A 19,990-nucleotide genomic window follows, 5' to 3' on the forward strand; every position below is an offset into this window, starting at 1 on the left:
ATTGGAAACACACACTCCCATAATTTATGAACTTGGCACTAATAGCGAAAAGTAATAAATGATTGGCCAATCCAACTGTCACATGGCGAAGTCGATTAAACATTGAGTGAATAAAAAAAATAAATGAATTGGTACAAGTTAATAAATAAATCGATGTAGACATAATATGATTAAATAAATTGACGATAGGGGTATGAAAAAAATCGTTGCTTTTTACTTTACAACTGAAAATATTGTATACAAATTCTGTCAATTGGAAATTAATATTATGTTAAGCCAAATTAAAAAGGAAAACCAGGCTAAATCTTCAAAGGAATGCTATTTAAAAACATGAAGGCAAAAAAATAAAAGTGTTAAAAAAATAAAAACAAAGCTATTGTGTTAAAACAAATGCATAAATTACAAAAACATAGTACAATTTCAAATGTCACTTCGAAATTCATTTTTAAATATTTCTAGAACACGCTTAGAATTTCAAACATCGATAGGCGCCTGCGCAACGCGCCGCGAATATCGATAGAACAGTGAGGCGATATACGCGGTCATCGGCAGAGTGATGATCGGGGTTTACTGCCGTCAAGCCTCTCTTATATAGTTTTTATTCTTGCTCGATCGGTGGAGTCGTTCGCGGAGCAGCGCTGCGCTATTGTTGTTATTACTGCTGTTAATTGCCAAAGAAAATACGACATTTTCGCTGTGTGATCGCAAATCTCTCGGTTATTTTGGGCCCTCTCTAAGTCGAAGTCAGAAGGCCAGAATCGGATGTCTATATATTTTTGTTGCATTTTTTTTTGCTGTGCTGCGCGGTTTAATGCCAACATCGGTGTTTGTCAATTCGAAGCAAGTGCTGTGCCTTGACAAAATGCAATTTAAAAGCATTTAAGAAACGCCAAACGAAGAATATATAATAAGCGGAAAACACTGAAACGGGTTCGAGTTCGGGTGAGTGGTTTTTGTTTTTTGTTTCTCTCTTTCAAGACCAGAATCCGGCCAAAAACGGCCTTACTTTTGTTAACAATTTGAGTTGCGCGTTTTTATTGTTGTTGCACTTGGTCCACACGCACGCACACACACACACACAAACTGCATTTCTATGGGGTGTATGTAAGTGTAATAGAAAGATAATGGAACGGCTGTTTCTACTATATAATATATCTTCATCTCCCTCGCTCGCATCCCAAATCCCGAACTTCGATTTCCACCCTCAAAAAAAAAATCAGCAAAGATGGGAAGGGGGAAGAGGAGTCAACATAATGCAGCATATACACAGAGACAAATTCCGTCTCATCCTAATTGCTTTTGAAAGTTGATAACATTTTTGAAACACTGAATCATTCGAAATTTTTTGAATACATCGCGTTAAAACAATATTGTTTATCCTTAAAATTGAATCATTGAATTAAACGGAACCATGTTGACTCATGCATCCTTTGGTTCTTATGTTTTATATTTTAGGATTATAGGATTTTAAAATGCGTTAAAAATGGAATTAAACGCATCCTTAGGACATTATAACTTCCTTGATATACTTTTCAGTTATAAACAGATACACAATATAAGAGTCAACATTTTAAACCAGAATTTGTAGGACATAAAGATCGTTTTAGATGCGGTATATGTATACTTATCTTTAAGATTTTAATATAATTAACAGAAAATTAAACTTATTTTCTCTGCCCATTTACATAATTGGACTCTAATAATGCACATTCCCCACAGCCAAAGTCTGTTTTTATTTACACAGATTTTTTTGATTCCACCGCTTCCGATGTGTTTTCTCTTTCTCTCTTCCTCTGTCAAAACTTCAGCTGCATGAATCATCCATTTCCCCATCCCTTTCCCACCGCAACAGTTGTTGGCGACTTATTCAGCCCAAGTCTCTGAAAACAACAAAAAAAAAAAAGAAAAAACCCAGCTCCAAAACGATCCAATACACTTGTGCACTATCTACATATGCACGGCGTAGTATAGCATACCCCTCATATCGAAAACTTATTTGGGCATTACACTGTTACTTAGCTTTTGATTAGTCAGCAACTGGCACAGAAGCGGGAAATATTTCTGGTACTGAGGACTGAGTAATTTTATTGATAGGACCTCTCGCCATTTGATAATTGATTAGAGTAATACAAAGTCGGACTAATACAAGTACAAATTAACAAAAACTTAACATACAACAGCCTTTAAGGCATAACTTTATCAGCTCGATAAGATGATATTGAGATGGTGCTTTTCGTGTGAAAAAAAAATATCACAGATAATTGATCAGTGACCCATTTGATATACATATTCTTTGATAACCATTATTTGCATTCGATTTCCCGCCCGCAAAACACATATTTATTGATTGATTATTTTTTAAGCTTCGTTCCGCTGCTTTTCTTGGATTTTGGAGGGGCTCCGAAGAATTTTGAGCGGTGGGAACCCAAGGCTGATAAGACTTTGATGTAAATATATACATATCCCTTATGAGCGTAGCTGTGTGTACATAATATGCATATTCGTGAGGGGGTGCGTACCAGGAGAAGGGGAGAAGGCACATGAGGAGAGGGCGCGATCCGTACATCCCGGAGTGGGGGAGTGTTATCTCTGATATCTGTGCCATCATCATTGCCAGCTGTTGAGGGGCAGCTCATGCACACTCGCGGTTAAAATAGTAAAGATATCATATCCAGACGAAGCATTCCCATTAAAAAATATAGCTTACAGATATTATGTCCTGTATTAATACATTAACATTTCAACATACCCGTTTCTTAAATAATAATAAACCTATTACTATCAAAACGAGATCAGTTGCAGATCATACAGTTGAATACGCTTTGTAGGTGTATGAATACATTTGTTTATGATTTGTCATATGAATTTATAAATGAGTACAAGATATTTTATACCCACCGCTGCTGTGTCGGCACGCATATATGGGAATGGAATTAAATGAAACGACTTGGGATGGTGCTCATTTTGGACGGGATGGTACGGCTTGCCATGTCATAGGATGCATATTCAGATTTCCAGTTGCGCGCTGCTGCTCCCCCTATTCAAAAAAGATATGAACGTTATTCGTAGGAGACCGAAAGTACAAAAACAATATACATAGGGCTCAAAAACAAACACACATGTTGATCATGCATGAAAGCGAACCGCTCCCCCGGCCCCGCCCCCACTTATAACCCCCATCCCATGTTGCCACTAGTACCCCTTCTCGAGGCCCTGGAATTCCCATTCCCATTCCCAGAAGCGTAGCACCACCACGCACCGGAAACATCGTTAAATGCGTAACAAGGCGCTTTTTAATTTAACCGATCCAAATAAAAAGCATTAAATAAATGAAATTGTGTGCATATGCAAAATATTTGGACTGAGCGTTATCTGCAGGGTGAAAACCCACGAAAAAAGCATGACAAACCCCGGCTTAATTGAAACTGTCATTGATTCAATACGCGCAACATATGATGGTGGGTTCTTTTTCACTGGGAAACGGGAAACTGAGACCGAATCCATTTGATTGCATTTGTGTCGCAAGACTCTCTTTTCCAACGCTTTCGACGCTTATCAAGGGGAAAAGAAAGGAAAATGAAATTTTAATTGGTCGTAAAAAAGTGCATTAATGGTAAAGTCGCTGATAGCTTCTTGCCGCCTGTTCGCAAAGATAACAATATTACAAATTCCATAGGGGCCTCTTTAAAAGCAAGATTTCAAAAAAGAGTGTGTTTCGAAACCGAGAACAAGTGTAAACGCTCCAGAAGATAAGGGATCTTCTTCAAAGCATATCGAACCAATTATTTATTTCAAAATTTCAACTAGAAACCAAAAGGAGGTAGCTATCGAAATGACTCTGAAGTAATTTAAATCGCGCTTGTTTTTTGCCTTGAATAAAATCAGTTTTCCTTTCCGTCATAATTATTTCTTTTAAAACTTGAAATCGGAGCAATATCTTTAATCGCTCGAACTACATGTTAATCGGTTCGAATAAAATCGGTTCCCCATTATGTCATGTAAACAAACTCGTTTATATTTATTAAAAATATTCAGGTTTTATCTTAATTTTACTGCTTTAATGTAACAGAAATTGATCGTCAAACACGGTAGTAATCTTTATGGTAAGCTTTATAATTTACTTTCGTTAGTTAACATTGAAGTATGTTTTATTTATATAATAAAATACTACCAACATTGTTTCAATGAGTGTACGTTGTTCTACGTACTTTCCCAACAACATGGGATTTTTCTTGGCTTATTAATGGGAATGAGACATATTGGGAAAACTATTTAATACCCCAAATATCATTCGCGTCAAACTGAACTCGATTTTCAGCACTGACGGCATAGTTTGCTTTATATTCTCTGGCAATGAAAAGATAATTCAACGTAGTCGTACGTGACTAAGAAGGAAGACCATTGCAAATGCAAAAGTAATACGTATAATTATTTAAAAGAAAGCAACGGAAACTGGTCGGCCATTTGATGATAATGAGTCATCAAACAACTTACCTGATTAGCACAAAAGCCTGTTCTCACCTGTATGCAAATAACCTTTACGTTTGTAAATAGTTAAGCAGGAACTTAAGATGCCACCAGTATTTTTCCCAACAAATAACGAAACTCCGACTTAAATTTTTATTTACAACTAACAGCCGTCTTTCATGTTCCTGTCTGCATTTGACATTGATCTCCTTCTGAATCCTGATTCGATAATTAATAATCTTGTAGCTATCAATCACGCAGTCAGCAGCGATTTGAAATATGCAGCAGTATTATTCAAAGCCGTTTGCCTTGCCAAGTGATGAGGAAATTGGTGAAAAACTCGAACTTTTGATGAAAAATTCGTACAAATGTGAATTTAAATCGCGTGCAAACCGGCCCGATCATTATGTTGAACCAGATGGTCGGCAAAATCTTATAACAAAATCAGTTTGCATAAATCAAATGTCTCGGATGCGATAAGTCGGTGGGAGTATGCAGACCACAGACTTCCTCGCTGATCCCGTCGAGCGGATCGGGTTTTCCTCAGCAATGAGCACTCCAGCCGAGCAAACTGGGCTATCACATCCGCAAAGCTGCAATTAGTTAACTGTTTCGATCTCCATTCATTCACAGATTTTCACGCTAGTGTAACTTGATTTTGCTGTTAATCTTTTCCTTTTCGTGCACTGAAACTTATTCGAAAGGATCGCACTTACAATCTATTTAAGTTTTTAATATCCAGAAACCATCTTCCGATGTATTCTTTTATACACAACAAGTCGTATTTCAAGCTATTATCAAATGCAATTAAATTTCCACTAATTCCTTTAATTGAGCGTTTATATCGTTCTGAAAACAAGCAATCGGAAGTTGAATTAATATTTTAATTTGTATACATCCGTCTTTTAATTTTCTCCATAGAAAATAAACATTAGTCTATGCGGGTAGAATAAATCCAACCAATTAAATAACCAAGTTAATCGTTTCTTATGCTCAATAGACGTCATACTTTTAGGTTAAATAAGGATTAAGATGCCATTATAAATATGGAAATATAAAAAATCGTTTTCTTTTTTTAATTTTACACTGGGTGTGCACCTTAAAGTTGCATGACTAACTAATTGACAGTGGCTAATGCTCTGGTTTCTGTCTTTACCCCGCAGTATGGACAATCACATGGATACAGGATTGGGAGTAGGACAGGACATGGACACAGACATGTTAATGGATGCCCCAGCGGCCACGCAGTCTATCTACCCGCATTCGGCGACATTATTCGCGGCAATTAGTGCCTGTGTCTTTGTGACGATCGGCGTTCTTGGTGAGTAATACCAACCCTGCAGCTCCCCAATCGCCCCTGCTAACCTGTTTCGGAATGGTTGGTCCTGCAGGTAACCTGATCACCCTGCTGGCGCTGCTCAAGAGCCCCACGATACGGGAGCACGCCACCACTGCCTTCGTCATCTCACTGAGCATCTCCGACCTGCTCTTCTGCTCATTTAGTCTGCCACTGACGGCGGTGCGATTCTTCAAGGAGGTGAGTCATCTTTGGTGGATCTGAAAAATATTAGTATTTAAGGATCCCCTTTGATATCATGAAAAGGGATTTTCCACATTTTCAGATAATGCTAATACCAACCCTTATATTTTTCATTCTATAACATTTTTTTTGTCACAACAGAGCTGGACCTTTGGCACCACGTTGTGCAAGATCTTTCCGGTGATCTTCTACGGGAATGTGGCTGTTTCACTCCTAAGCATGGTGGGCATCACCCTGAACAGGTAAGCCCAGTTCAGTCCTCCCTGTCATTCAGATAAGGTAATCCTCAACCGTCTTTCTAATCCTCTGGCAGATATATTCTAATCGCTTGCCACAGCCGCTACTCGCAAATATACAAGCCCAAGTTTATAACCCTGCAGCTATTGTTCGTGTGGGCCGTGTCCTTTCTTCTGCTGGTAAGTAGAGTGGGACATCTTTAATAAAAGTTTTTAACAAGGTCATCACGGATATAATGTCACAATATCCTCTTTTAGTTGAAGAAATTCTTTAGAAATTTTATAAGTTTTTTATAATATTGCAGCTCTTGAAAAAATCGTAAAATCGACCCAAAAAAAAAGTAAAGTAAAAACACAGATTTTAAGAGAATTAAACCACAATCCTTTTGAGGTATGTCAATTTGAAATCGGATGTCTGTAAGAAAAGTTATGAGCTTGGAAGTCCAGTATTATGGCACTTTTCCGCAACCCATTTTTCGAAAATTTGGAAAGGGGTGACATCGTTGAAAATGACGAAAAATCGACCCCAAAAAAAATTGTAAAGTAAAAACACAGATTTTTAGAGAATTAAACCACAATCATTTTGAGGTATGCCACTTTGAAATCGGATGTCTGTAAGAAAAGTTATGAGCTTGGAAGTCCAGTATTATGGCACTTTTCCGCAACCCATTTTTCGAAAATTTGGAAATGGGTGACTACGTTGAAAATGACCAAAAATCGACCCCAAAAAAAAAAGTAAAGTAAAAACACAGATTTTTAGAGAATTAAACCACAATCATTTTGAGGTATGCCACTTTGAAATCGGATGTCTGTAAGAAAAGTTATGAGCTTGGAAGTCCAGTATTATGGCACTTTTCCGCAAACCCATTTTTCGAAAATTTGGAAAGGGGTGACTACGTTAAAAATGACCAAAAATCGACCCAAAAAAAAAGTAAAGTAAAAACACAGATTTTTAGAGAATTAAACCACAATCATTTTGAGGTATGCAACTTTGAAATCGGATGTCTGTAGATAAAGTTATGAGCTTAGAAGTGCAATTTTCGGACAATTGTGGGTCCCAGTTTGGAAATCATCGGAAACTTAAAAATTAAATTATAATACCCACTGGTAAAATACCCTATAATCTTTGTAAAAACCACAAAGATTTCTGAAAAACCCAGGATAATACTATGTTATTTTACAGCTGCCGCCCATTCTTGGCATCTGGGGAGAGATGGGTCTCGACGAGACCACATTTTCCTGCACGATACTCAAGAAGGAGGGACGATCAATCAAGAAGACGCTGTTCCTGATCGGCTTCCTGCTGCCCTGCCTGGTAATCATCGTTTCGTACTCCTGCATCTACATCACGGTGCTGCACCAGAAGAAGAAGATCCGGAACCACGACAACTTCCAGATCGGTGCGAATGGAGCGGGCAAGGGCTCATCCGCCGGCGGATCCTACATGACCACCACGTGCACGCGAAAAGCGCGCGAGGACAACCGCCTGACCGTGATGATGGTCACCATCTTCCTGTGCTTCCTCGTCTGCTTCCTGCCGCTGATGCTGGCCAATGTGGTGGACGACGAGCGCAAGACCTCGTACCCCTGGCTGCACATCATCGCCTCGGTGATGGCCTGGGCCTCCAGCGTCATCAATCCGATAATTTATGCGGCCAGCAATCGCAACTACAGGTGAGTTAATGGGCTTAGTTGTAGATCAAGATCGAGAATTTCCCATCTTTTCAGTATCAAATTGAATTTTTCTATAACTAATTTTAAATCTGTTGTTTTTTAGAGTGGCCTATTACAAGATCTTTGCGATGCTTAAGTTCTGGGGCGAGCCGCTGTCCCCGATGCCGAGTAGAAACTATCACCAAAGCAAGAATTCCAAGGAACTTTCGGGCGTCATCCGCAGCACGCCGCTCTTCCACGCTGTGCAGAAGAATAGTATTAACCAAATGTGCCAAACATATTCAGTATGATCAAGATCGCAATCGAGTCGTTGTATTAGAGCTTGTAATTCATATCAATAACCTACTTATTACTTTTTAATTTATAAATTTATAAAAGATGTACGGCAGTGCTTACATCAAAGACAATCGAATTAAATACATATACTTAGACCAATTGAGAAGTCGGTGATTTTAAATTGAAAGTTCAAGCCGGAGTATTTCATAGGCTATCGAGATTTTCTATTGACTGGTACATACTTGCTTCCTATTTCGTGAAAGGGCTTTTCAAAATAAAAGTTGGGGAATAAGTTTACTAGTATATTGATGTTGCAAGCTCAAACTATGTCATGTTCCTATACTATAATTTCACGCCGTATTAACACAAACAAATATGGATGCATGATAATTAAATGAAATTATTATGATTCCATATCAACTACAAGGAAATTCATTAAACGTTTTGTTTTATTGATAATACGTTGCTCTGATCCTGTTCTATCATTGATTTAATATATCTACTTTCTGGGTATATTTAGCTGTCTGCTGGAGTATCTGTGATAACTGCAATTCTAATTAAAACTTTTTGAAACCCTGCTTTTAAATGAGTTAGCTTTACCATATTTTTGCTGAACTTGCTTATGGCAGAAGGATTCAGCAAGGTTGAGCTTGTTGACTGCTTTTCTTGAGAGGTTAGAACTTCAGTTCCCATATCCACCAAAATATTAGCGATCACTAATGGATTTCACGTTTTTAGAATGACAATTTGGATATATTTTTCTTAATCATGCCCATTTTCTGGTGATCAGGGAGTATTGATCTAGGCTGTAGAGTGCTGGTTAATACAGCTTGTTTTGATAAACCCATGGACAAGCCATGTGCCACTCGCGATTCTTCGTCACAAATCAAACATCTTTCGATAGTTTCACTTTAAAAAAAAGGTTTTATTTGTTTTCTTCTTCTTGGAACCGAAGAACCCTTAACGCACACTAGACAGACGAGAGGACCGGGATCCGTAATCCGTTAACCGGGATACAGATTCTGGACCCATCCTAGGCCTTGACGGCGAACTTGCGCTGAGGGAAGACGGAGCGCTTGCGGATCTCCTTGAGGGTCTTGCGGTTGGCATCCCGGGGGGACAGGGCCTTGCGGATGGCGCGGGTCTTCTTCCTGCGCAGATCCAGGGGCTTGTACTTCTTGTTCTTGAACACCTTACGCAGGTTCTCCTTCTGCTTCTGGTGCATCACGATGTACACGCGGGCGATGGCCTTGCGCACAACGCGGCTATATTGTGGATGCAAAGAATCTGGGATTAGAAGGGGACGCTACAGGGCGGCGGCACTGGATACTTACATCTTGGAGAGCTTCGAGGGCGCTCCACCGGTAACCTTGGCCACACGCAGGCTGAGGAGCTCATTCTTGAGCTCATCCAGCTGCTTGGTGAGGTCCTTCTTGTCCTTGGTCCTCAGTTCGGAGCACTTAACCTTCACCTGCGGCGGCACAAACAAAAACGCAGAAAACACATCATTAGAAATTGCTCGACGGGAGTAACATCAACGAAAAATAGCATTTCCATCGTGCAGCGAAGCCGGCGGGTCGCCAATCAAACGCCTCCGCTGTGTTTTTCGTGCACGGATGGCTGCTAATTTCCAGAATTAGATTTCGCGAAACCAACCATTTTTCTCGCTGTCACGTCAAAAAAGAAAGAAAGAAACAAGAACTAGTTGGTGGTGACACTGCTGTGGCTCCGCGACGCGAACCAGCTTGCCAGCGCTTTATCGAACCGGTTCCGACTCCGGTTTCTAAAATTAAATGCCCACGATAGCTAGATAATGATAAGAATAGTATTCCATGTTATGAATTGTAATGTTTAATTTCTTGATAGCTATATATGCTTACAAAAATTTGTTTAAAAAAATTCTGGTCTGGTATCTAAAAATTTATTATTTACAAATGGTTGTACATCAATAACAATTATTTATCCGATTTAAAACCATCAATTTCGATATGCATACGCCACTGCGGCAGCAGACGTATTTGAATTAGTCTCATGGTGAAAAATATTTTACCTTATTATTGGCTCTGATATGTCTATTTAATTGTTTTACAAACATCTAACCAACATTATAATACCTTCTTCGAGGGTACGAGTATAATATCGTTCCATAGACCCACCCAAAAAAAAAATTTTTAGGAATCAGCACAAAAAGTTGAAGTTTTAAAGTACGTCGTATTGCGAATAATCATTTTATTTTTCGATAAAAAATCATTCATTTTGAATTTCTTTTTGTTAAAAAATAATGATTATTTATGTTCAAAAACTAACATTAATACAAAAATTTAAAAATAGGACGTATATATATTGACCAAATTGACTTACAATAGTCGATTCTAAGTAATTGACTTTTGAGATTTTGTGTAAGTGGCGAACTAACATCTAGTTAGTTAATGGCAAATAGATTTACACCGCGTGGATTGCAAATCGCTTTCCATTTAATCATTAATTTCTGAACATTTTCCAGGTAACAGTGTTGGTAACTCGTGTTTTATTTCTAAACCCCCAAGATATCATTTCAAAATATACAAGACCCAGTATTAAGCATAATAGGCAGCCAATAAGAACATGAATAAAACATATTATGAAAAATAGCTGGAGTCCAACAAAAGTGTCACCACTAGTTTGAACTTCCGCTCCCCCAGGTTTGCACTGGCTTTTATCGCAGAGGTCCACCTCTGGCGTGAGAATGTAAACAAAGCATCCAGGTGGCAACGCTGGAGCGACATACCCTCAGATAAAGTGCATAAATAATTGGCAATCTCCGTCTGTTTAAGTAAATAATAGTGATATTAGGCAATAAGTGAGCGCAAACACAATGGCTGATCGGGCTATCAAGCTGCTGGTGATTGGGGAGAGCGGCGTGGGGAAGTCCAGGTGAGTAACCTTTTTTGGAGTCCCAAGTTCATGGAGAAAATCCACTGCGTATATTACTAAAAGCTTGCATCATTTGTTTTCGCAACCATAGTTTGATCCGTCGCTTTGTGGAGAACAAGTTCGACGAGAACCATGACGTCACGATCGGCATGGACTTCAAGAGCAAGGTGATGAACGTGGACGGGATCGATTACAAGGTGGCTCTTTGGGACACGGCGGGCGCGGAAAGATTCCGCAGTCTGACGCCCAGCTTCTACAGGAAGGCCTTGGGCGCCATCCTGGTGTACGACATTACGAATAGAGACTCCCTTGTGAAGTTGGAAGCCTGGCTGGCCGAATTGGACAGCTACAGCGACAACCCAAACATAGCCATCATTGTGGTGGGAAACAAGATAGATCAGGAGCGACTGGTGGATCGTGAGGAGGGCAGGAAGTTCGCAAGGAAGCATAGGGCCCTCTTCATCGAGACCTCGGCCAAGTGCGATCAGTTCGTCAGCGATGTGTTCAAGGATGTTGTGGAGAAGGTGGGTTAATAACAACTGTCGACAAAATCGATCCTTTTGATCCTTTTGATAGTTGTTTAAAGCCTCTAATCTATTTTAAATCCCCTCTACAGATCGTCTCCTCCGAGTACTTCAACAATGGCAATGGCTCCGCCGGTCTGGACATCGCCAGCGATCGGGATCTGGAGGAAAGCGCTTCCACGTGTTACTGTTGATATCCTGATGTTGTGCGGGCTTTTGTCAAATTTATATCGTGTATTTATTTAATCGTTTCAATATCACTAGCATAAACTCAACCCCAACGTTCAGTCGTCTACCTTTTTCTGATCAGGGATAGATTTTTCCGCAATATTATCTTCTTGTCTTCATCCGAGTTCAAACACTTATTATACAGGGACTTTTGAAGTGGGTCATATTTAAATATACTCTTCTAATTACAGAAAATCAGAAACATTCTTATTTGTTACTAAAATTTTGGTTTACTTTTATTCTCTTTGCGCTGTTTTATAAATCTTTTGTAATACTCTGTATTTAGTGTTGTTAAATCTAAAAATAATAAGATAAGTTAAAGGATTGTAAAATACGATTTATTAAATCTTTTAGCCCTAGAAATTTTGGATTAAACTATTAGAATGATTCTATATTTATATTTAACTACTTTCAAGACACGTAAGCGTTAAAAATGGTATTTCCCAGTAAGCTTCCATACAAGTAAAAATATTGAACACAATTGGAACTCTAAAATATCCTTAAATATAATGTCTAACTAGGATATGATGTATAGGAAGTTTCAGTTCAAAATGTCAGTATTCAAGCAGAAACTTGGAAAGTTTCACCTTAAGAGCTAGTCTTACCTTCTAGTTATCCCAAAAAGTTAAAATGATCAGTGTTTAGCACATCTGTTACATTACATCAAACATATGCTCAGGCCTTTTCTGCTTCGATATTAAGATCTTGCAAAACCCCCTTGCTTACATTTACATTGTGGACCAATCAAAATTCCATTTTGGCATTTTCTTTTCATTGTTTTATTTAAATGAAGACAGTTTTCTGTTTGCGCTCGTTTCGAAAGAAAAATCTGTTACGATGACGGAGAGTTTCGATACCGCAACAAAAAAAAGGGGGAAAATTGGATCAGAAACCAATCGAAATGTACATGGGCTACACATTCCTTTTGTTTATGTACGGCTTTCTTGTGGCTGTTTCTGCTGGTGTGATTTTATAAGTGAGTTCAGTGTGTATTTACAGTAATCGATGATTAATATTAGCAATTAACGCTAACAAGGTGGATTGAGAAATAATTGAGGCTGCGCTTTTGCTTCTGTTTTTTAACTCTCGCATTTCATACATTTCTTTTTTTGATTTTTTGCACGAAAAATAAGTTAGAAAACAAAGCTCGACAGTTGGCCGCAACAATTTCCGGAGCACGCCCTGTATATACAAAGTTGTAATCCGTAAGTGTAACTTAAAGTCTATTCGCGCAGTTGCTCCTCGTCTGATCCCTCGATCCGCACCCGCTCCCGCCCGGTTCCCCAGTTGTCCCCGTCTACTTCCCCGCAATGCCGCTCTTCTTGGCGTCCAGTTCGTAGATGAGCAGTCGCCACATCTTCACCACAAACACCTCCGCTTCCTCGTCGAGTACCTAAGGAATCCATCGAATCAGAGGGAGAAGGGAAGAGTTCGGATCAGTTTCGGTTGGAAAAGTAGTAGGAAAATACAATTGGGTTGGGAATAATAGCACTGGAGTTAATAATTAATACCACATTGGGTGGTTCCTTAATTCCAATTAATACAATCTGTCTATGATCAATACACAAATCAGCCTTAAAACGATTGTTCCATAATATACAAGTCTCTTCGTAATCATTAGTGCTATTATCCTAACGGCAACCATCTCACAACACTCACCATTTGCACATCGTCTAGGATGCTTTGGGGCGGACTTCCGGCTAACACTTTGGAACATATAAAGTCCACCAGCGTCGGCTCCGGCTCACCGATATACTCGATGATTTTCTTATTGATCCATGGACGTATTTTGCGTTCCATTAGACCGCTGTCAATCTCGTTGCGGTCAAGCTTATAATTAAATAGCTCCTCCTTTTGCGTGGGAATCCTGTCAATAATGCTTTTTATATGCCGCCGTTTTTCATCATACACCTTTGCACCATTCTCATCCTTTTTGGTGTTTGTAGCGGCAGCATCTGCGCTACTGCTCGCAGATGCAGCTGCCTCATTCTTACCATGTTTGCTGCTGCTGTTCTGTTTGTTGCTGTTGCCGCCGCCGCTGCTGCCGTCTCTGCCGCTGCCGTTGTTCTTGGATGTGGCCGACCCGGAGCCGGAGCCAGAGCCTCCAGAACCGGATCCCGAGCCCGGTGCAGAGGAGCCGCCCGCCTGGGCGATCTTCTGGCTAACGGCAGCGGCTGCAGCGGTGGCCGCCGACACGGCGGAACTCTGGCGATCCGCTGAGCTGCTGCTGTTGTTGTTGCTGGTGCTACTGTTCGCCGCTCCGCCGGCGGTGCTGCTTGGATGGGCGGATGGTGTGGTGTTGCTCATGTTGTCATCGTAGTCTGCAAAAGCAAAGGACTTGGCATTAGAAGAGGACTATATTTGGATAGGTATTGAGGAAACTATAATTTAACAGAAAGATTAGAGATAATCGTACATAAATACGTTTGCAACTTGCTTGTAAACTCTTATTTTGTTGAGGTAATCTTAAGCATACTGAACTTTAAAACCTTGCTGGTGGTTATTTAAACGTTGGTCTGGATTCCAAAACATTCTTTATAAATTTAAAACAAGTAAAATTGCAAATATATTTTCTAAACAAGTGTAGTTTTTGATGGACGGACACTCACCTAGCGGCACCAGCTTGCGCTTCTTGGGATTGATATTCTCATCGTTGTCGTCGTCATTGACGAACACGCCCGTGGCCTCGATCTTCTTCTTCTTGAGGTTGTTGCCCAGAGTCAGCGAGATGAGTGGCATAGTCATGGGCGGAGTGGCCGAGGGTAGCAGGGCGTCGTGTCCCGATCCCTGGTCATTCAGCATGGCGCTCTGCGTGGGCGTGTGGATGTGGGCCAATGAATCGCGCGACTCGCTGTTCTGCCTACTCAAACTGTCCGACAGGGACTTGTCGTTGTTGTTGTTCTTGGCATAGCCACTGGCGTTGGAGGCTGTATCGGCCATGGAGCCGTGATCGTCGTTCGATATGGAGTCGTCATTCATGCCGGCCATGTCGGGGTCATAGCTGTCCAGCTGGTGGGTCTTCTGCCGCTGCTTTTGGCCATCACCGCCTTCTCCCGCCGCCGAGGCGGCTTGCTTGCGCTGGTGGACCGCCGCGGTCGTCGCAGTCGTAGACTCCAGGTTCACATTGATCAGGATGCGCGGCTCGTAAAGCTTTTCGATTTCGCGGCGCGCCTTCTCGAACTCCAGCGACGGGTTCTCGTACTCCCCGCTAAAGAACTTGGTCTTGAGCTCGGCCAGCTCGTCTCCCTCCTTCTCGCGATCCTTGGAATCGGCGTCGGCCTCGCGCACTCGCTCCGCCAGACGTTGTTGCAGCTCGCGGCCGCGATAATAAAGTGAATCGTCGCGTTCATCATCGTAATCCTCGACGAACTCCTTCAGTCGCTTGGCATCGGTTTCGCGCTCCTCTTGTCGCAGCAGCTCTTTAAGGCGGTACTGGTGAAAAGAGAGGGAGTAAAGGAGAAGTAGTGGTCAGTACCCAGCAGTAAGGGGAAGAATCTTAGTTTCTGTAGCTTACCTTCTCGTTCTCCTTGGCCTTGCGCTTCTCACGAATCTCCCAGTTGGACAGGCGCTCCTGGTAAGCGGCCTCCTTCTCGCGAGCTTTCTTCTCGGACTTCTTGCGATCCCGCAGCTCGTCCTCCATCTCCTTTTCGCGACGAGAGTCTCGGACTGGCTTCAGCAGCTTCTCCTCGCGTTCCCGCTCACGTTCACGGTCCCGCTCTCGTTCCCGCTCCCTTTCGCGCTCCCGTTCACGTTCCCGCATCTCGTTGCGCTCCCGTTCTCGCTCCCGCATTTCGTTGCGCTCGCGTTCGCGTTCACGCTCCCGCTCCCGTTCCCTTTCGCGTTCACGCTCGCGCTCCTTGTCGCGAAGCTCGCGCAGCTCACGCTCGCGTTCTCGCTCCCGATCCTTGGAGCGGGACTTCGAGCGACGACGCCTCGTCTCCTTGGAGTCGGAGCGCCGCTCCTTGTGTGTAATATCAATGGTAGGCGCCTCCTTGCGACTGCTACCACTGCGTCCGGTGGAGGACGATTCCTTGGTTTCCTTTACGGCAACCGCGTCCTTTCCGACGGCGGGAGCAGCTTCCTTCTCTACCTTGTCCCCCACGTCATTGCCTTCGGTGGCGGGGGCCGAAGAGGCAGCTCTGGCTGTGGTCGCGGAGGAAGTGGAGCTGACAGCTGCTGTCGATGAGCTGCTGGACTTGCTGGTCGAGGACTTGCGCTCTTTTTCGCGCTGGTGCTTCTTGCGCTCCTTGTCGCGTTCCTTCTCCTTGCTGGCCGCCAGCTTTTCCTTTTCCTTCTCCTTTTCCAGCTCCTTGCGGTGCTCGTCTTCCTCCGCCCGCATCCGGAACTTGCCAATTTCGCTACTGATCAGGTTGCGCTTCTCCTCCTCCAAGGCATTATCGTTCAGCACCTTGATTTTGATGTCATCCTCGCGGCGCGTCTTCTTGTTGCGGCTGGTGCTGCCGTACAGATCGGTGCGGTTGCTTCCGTCGAATCCTTCAAACTCATGCTTGTGCTCCTCCAGGAGATCGTGCATCTGGCTGATGGCATACTCATCCTCGGTCTTCTCGTCCACCGAGTTGGAACGATCGCCGTTCTTGCACTCTTGCTCTTTGTAGTCCTCGATGAGCACCTTGTTCTTGGCATCCACCTTGGCCACCAGCTTCTTGCCATCGATCTCCATCTCGCTGAGCAGGCGAACAGCTCGCATTGCTGCAATTGGTCCGCTGCAAAAAGGTCAAGGAACTTGGTTAGCCACGACTTTTAAATGACAAGGGGGAAACCACATTGGAAGACAGTAGATATTTCAACTGTTTTCTTTTTAACAAAATGAGTTTAAACAATAATTAAATACAATAAGCATTGCTATAAACAAGCTTAGCTTTCGATATGCTGTTATAGATTTTCAGAGGCCATTTAGATATTCTCCTTTTAAGGAACTTTCTAGGGGGTAATTGAAATATTTTTATAAAAATAAATGTATCTTTCAAGTAAAAGAATTTGTATGGCTGTCCTAAACTTTTTTGTACCATTTTTTAGTGCCTTGTTTTGCAATTTAATTTCCCTATAAATAAACTAGCTTCTCTGATAGTATCGAAGATGTTTATATTCCCTTGCGAAGTCTTCCAAAGTGCCTTTTGCCCCAGTGCCCAGAGGCAGTTGAACCCACTCGAACTCGCAGAAGCCGAATGTGGAGACCCGCTTCCAGTTGATGACCATGCCGCAGGTGGCAAGGATGCGTTTGAGCAGCGCCTCCGGGACGCGTTCGCTGATGTTGCCCACGAAGACGGTGATGATTGGTCCGCGGAACTGCGGCTGCGGCTCCGGCGGACGATGGTACACTGTCGGCTGTGAGCTGATGGTTGCCGAGTTGCGGAAGTTCCTCGGCTGGTTGCCCATATTTTGCATCATCTGGAAGTCAGAAGGGGGGAGAGGTTTTGGCTTAGGAACCCAGTCTTTATGGGGATTGTGACCCAGAAATAGAAGGGAAAACTTACGTGAGGCGGCGGTATGGATGCATTCATGTAGGGCGGCAAGGGTGCGGGCGCCCGCGGCGGGTACGACATCTTGTGCGCTTTAATTCCTGCCTGCGAATCCTTTGTGTCCTTCCAAAACCAAACTTCAGCGTGCTTGCAAAATTAAAGCCGACAATTCACACACACACACACGAGCGACGGGCACGCACAGACACACACACACGGACGAGCGCAAACGCCACACGGAGTGGTAAATGTGAATGCGGATGTCCCGTTTTCTGTTCCCGGAGTCGGGCGCAAGAAAGGATCACTAAGAGGATTTCGGGTGGACTTTTCTGCGGCTGCTGCAAGTGCTGGGTTCACGGCGCGTGCTAAATCCACGCGTAAATTACCGAATCTCTCCCCTTTTTTTTCTGAGGCCGCTGTTCTAGAGATGGAAGCTGCTAGCATAGCAAACTGCTATCGGTCTATCAGTGGCGGCGTGTAAAAATTCATTTAGTTATCGGTTTCACGGTTAGTCCGGCAACTTCATGCACAATCTATCGATATTATCTAGACGTAACCAGCAAAACAAATAATAATATTTATTGAATACATAATAAAACAATGAGAGTGGGCCAGCTGCTCCGCTTTCGAACCACCGCCATCCGTAGCTCAACTGCTAGACAGGAGTACGTGCCACATCATAAGCCCGCCGTGCAGGATGACATCCGGCGGCTGGAGGACTTTCTCATGTCCAGACCGAATGTTTTGGTTTTGACGGGTGCTGGGATCTCAACGGAATCTGGTAAGCTTATTGAATTTTGAATATTTTATATAGTCTGCCTTCATATGTTAAGATTGTGCTCCAAACATTTCGGAACCGCAATGGAGAAATGCCTTTGCTACAGTTATTTTCGAAACCATCTTCATTCATTTAAATTCATAAGTTTTTAAGAAATTGGAAATTTAAAAAAAACACCTTAAGGCTCAAACAAATAGGCTGTTAATTAAGGTAGTTAATTGAACTTTATTTTTATTTTTTAAAATATGGTATTTTCCAATTCCACAAGAATCTATCGGAAATCCAGAATAATGAGGAGGAAAGAGACTTCCATTGTAGATTTCCTTAGTATCACCCTTAGTATCCAATGTGCCACCAACAATTTAAAATATATTCCAGGCATCCCCGACTACCGCTCCGAGGGCGTGGGACTTTACGCCCGGTCCAACCACAAACCCGTGCAGCACATGGAGTTCGTGAAGTCCTCGGCGGTGCGCAAGCGGTACTGGGCCAGGAACTTCGTGGGCTGGCCCAAATTCTCAGCCACGCAGCCAAACGCCACGCACCATGCACTGGCAAGATTCGAGAGGGAGGGGCGGCTCCAGGCGGTGGTCACCCAGAATGTTGACCGACTGCACTCGAAGGCGGGCAGCCGGAACGTGGTGGAGGTCCACGGCAGTGGCTATGTGGTTAAGTGCCTCTCCTGCGAGTACCGCATCGATCGTCACGAGTTCCAGAGCATACTGGCCTCCCTCAATCCGGCGTTTAATGATGCCCCCGACATGATCCGACCCGACGGCGATGTGGAGATCCCCCTGGAGTATATCGAGAACTTCCAGATACCTGAGTGCACGCAGTGCGGTGCCGACTTGAAGCCGGAGATAGTCTTTTTCGGCGATTCGGTGCCCAGGCCGCGACTGGACGAGATTGCGGGCATGGTCTTCAATAGCGATGGTCTGCTGGTCCTGGGATCCAGTCTTCTGGTCTTCTCCGGCTACCGCGTTGTCCTGCAGACTAAGGACCTCAAGTTGCCGGTGGCCATAGTAAATATAGGTGACACGCGGGCCGATCACCTGGCGGACATCAAGATTTCCGCAAAGTGCGGCGATGTGATACCCAAGTTGTTTGACTTCCGCTCCTCGAAAAGTGTCAGCTAATCCTGGCCCTTTTGGTTGCTGTATGTATGTACATAAATTTTTAAATAAATTCAGTTGTGGTAAATGAAGAATTTCGTTTTTTAGCTGAAACCATTTAATGTAAATTACCATGTCTCAGTACCATGTTAGGGTTATATATTTATCTCCAAAAACATGATTGTAAATTGGCTCACGACAATCAAAATCCATAATAGATTTCAGTTGTATATGAGTGTTAAATATAACACATTTCTCTCAAAATGTAGCATTTAAAACCTTTTTTTTAATGTCCCTTTAAAAAATGTTTTAATATTCCAATATTTTCGAGAATTTATTATTAACAATAAGTTGGCAACTCCGGCGGAGGTCCTGTTTTATTTTCGCGCAGGCTCCTGGAGAAAAACAACATGTGCGACGCAGTGACATGCATTCCCGAAAAGGGTTCTCTCATCCCCAGGTTTTCTCTCAAAGGCTCTCCCATTGTCCTGTGAGCCGAAATTCCAGCACATCCCAACGGGAACCGGAAGAGGGCGCGGCGGGAAGGGGCGGTGGTTGGGCTGCTATGCGCACTTCCGTTGTTACCGGTCCGCTCCCGTTGAATGTTTTTGTTTTTGCTCCAGCTTGCAGCTCTCTTTGCTCCACATAAATAAACCGCAATTGAGGCATCTCCCGCTCACACACACAAACACACACACACCGGTAGTGACAGTTTTCACACGCTGCCCATTACCCCTTTCAACGCCCCCGCACCGTGGCCCC

General features: G+C 42.8%; 5 protein-coding genes across 6 annotated transcripts; 3 read left to right on the top strand and 2 right to left on the bottom strand.

The window, feature by feature from the left end:
• Positions 1-577: 577 nt before the first annotated feature.
• On the top strand, positions 578-8,359 carry LOC108049742 (protein trapped in endoderm-1). The gene is made up of 7 exons (XM_017131034.1): positions 578-942; positions 5,631-5,788; positions 5,859-6,004; positions 6,149-6,249; positions 6,321-6,423; positions 7,427-7,917; positions 8,021-8,359. Exons 2-7 carry the CDS (start codon positions 5,632-5,634, stop codon positions 8,205-8,207), a joined length of 1,185 nt encoding a protein of 394 aa, XP_016986523.1. The 5' UTR covers positions 578-942; position 5,631; the 3' UTR covers positions 8,208-8,359.
• Positions 8,360-9,097: 738 nt separating this feature from the next.
• On the bottom strand, positions 9,098-9,944 carry LOC108049743 (60S ribosomal protein L35). The gene is made up of 3 exons (XM_017131035.2): positions 9,850-9,944; positions 9,528-9,664; positions 9,098-9,458 (listed from the first exon to the last, which is right to left on the bottom strand). Exons 1-3 carry the CDS (start codon positions 9,850-9,852, stop codon positions 9,227-9,229), a joined length of 372 nt encoding a protein of 123 aa, XP_016986524.1. The 5' UTR covers positions 9,853-9,944; the 3' UTR covers positions 9,098-9,226.
• A 981-nt stretch (positions 9,945-10,925) lies between these two features.
• Positions 10,926-11,905, top strand: LOC108049729 (ras-related protein Rab-18). The gene is made up of 3 exons (XM_017131018.2): positions 10,926-11,106; positions 11,198-11,630; positions 11,723-11,905. Exons 1-3 carry the CDS (start codon positions 11,048-11,050, stop codon positions 11,822-11,824), a joined length of 594 nt encoding a protein of 197 aa, XP_016986507.1. The 5' UTR covers positions 10,926-11,047; the 3' UTR covers positions 11,825-11,905.
• Positions 11,906-12,613: 708 nt separating this feature from the next.
• Positions 12,614-17,784, bottom strand: LOC108049726 (RNA-binding protein 25). Of its 2 annotated transcripts, none has more exons than XM_017131015.2 (6): positions 17,354-17,783; positions 17,026-17,267; positions 15,373-16,582; positions 14,468-15,290; positions 13,518-14,179; positions 12,614-13,251 (listed from the first exon to the last, which is right to left on the bottom strand). In XM_017131015.2, the coding sequence occupies exons 1-6, from the start codon at positions 17,420-17,422 to the stop codon at positions 13,156-13,158; spliced, it is 3,102 nt and encodes a 1,033-aa protein (XP_016986504.1). In that variant the 5' UTR covers positions 17,423-17,783; the 3' UTR covers positions 12,614-13,155. The 2 variants fall into 2 exon arrangements, with proteins under 2 accessions (XP_016986504.1, XP_016986505.1); XM_017131016.2 differs by lacking the exon at positions 12,614-13,251 and having other exon boundaries at positions 13,539-13,725; positions 13,853-14,179; positions 17,354-17,784.
• A 74-nt stretch (positions 17,785-17,858) lies between these two features.
• Positions 17,859-19,320, top strand: LOC108049728 (NAD-dependent protein deacylase Sirt4). The gene is made up of 2 exons (XM_017131017.1): positions 17,859-18,119; positions 18,495-19,320. Exons 1-2 carry the CDS (start codon positions 17,939-17,941, stop codon positions 19,250-19,252), a joined length of 939 nt encoding a protein of 312 aa, XP_016986506.1. The 5' UTR covers positions 17,859-17,938; the 3' UTR covers positions 19,253-19,320.
• Positions 19,321-19,990: the final 670 nt, after the last annotated feature.

Source organism: Drosophila rhopaloa, unplaced genomic scaffold, assembly GCF_018152115.1.
Source record: "Drosophila rhopaloa isolate 14029-0021.01 unplaced genomic scaffold, ASM1815211v1 contig_3, whole genome shotgun sequence".
Taxonomy (NCBI): Eukaryota; Metazoa; Arthropoda; class Insecta; order Diptera; family Drosophilidae; genus Drosophila; species Drosophila rhopaloa.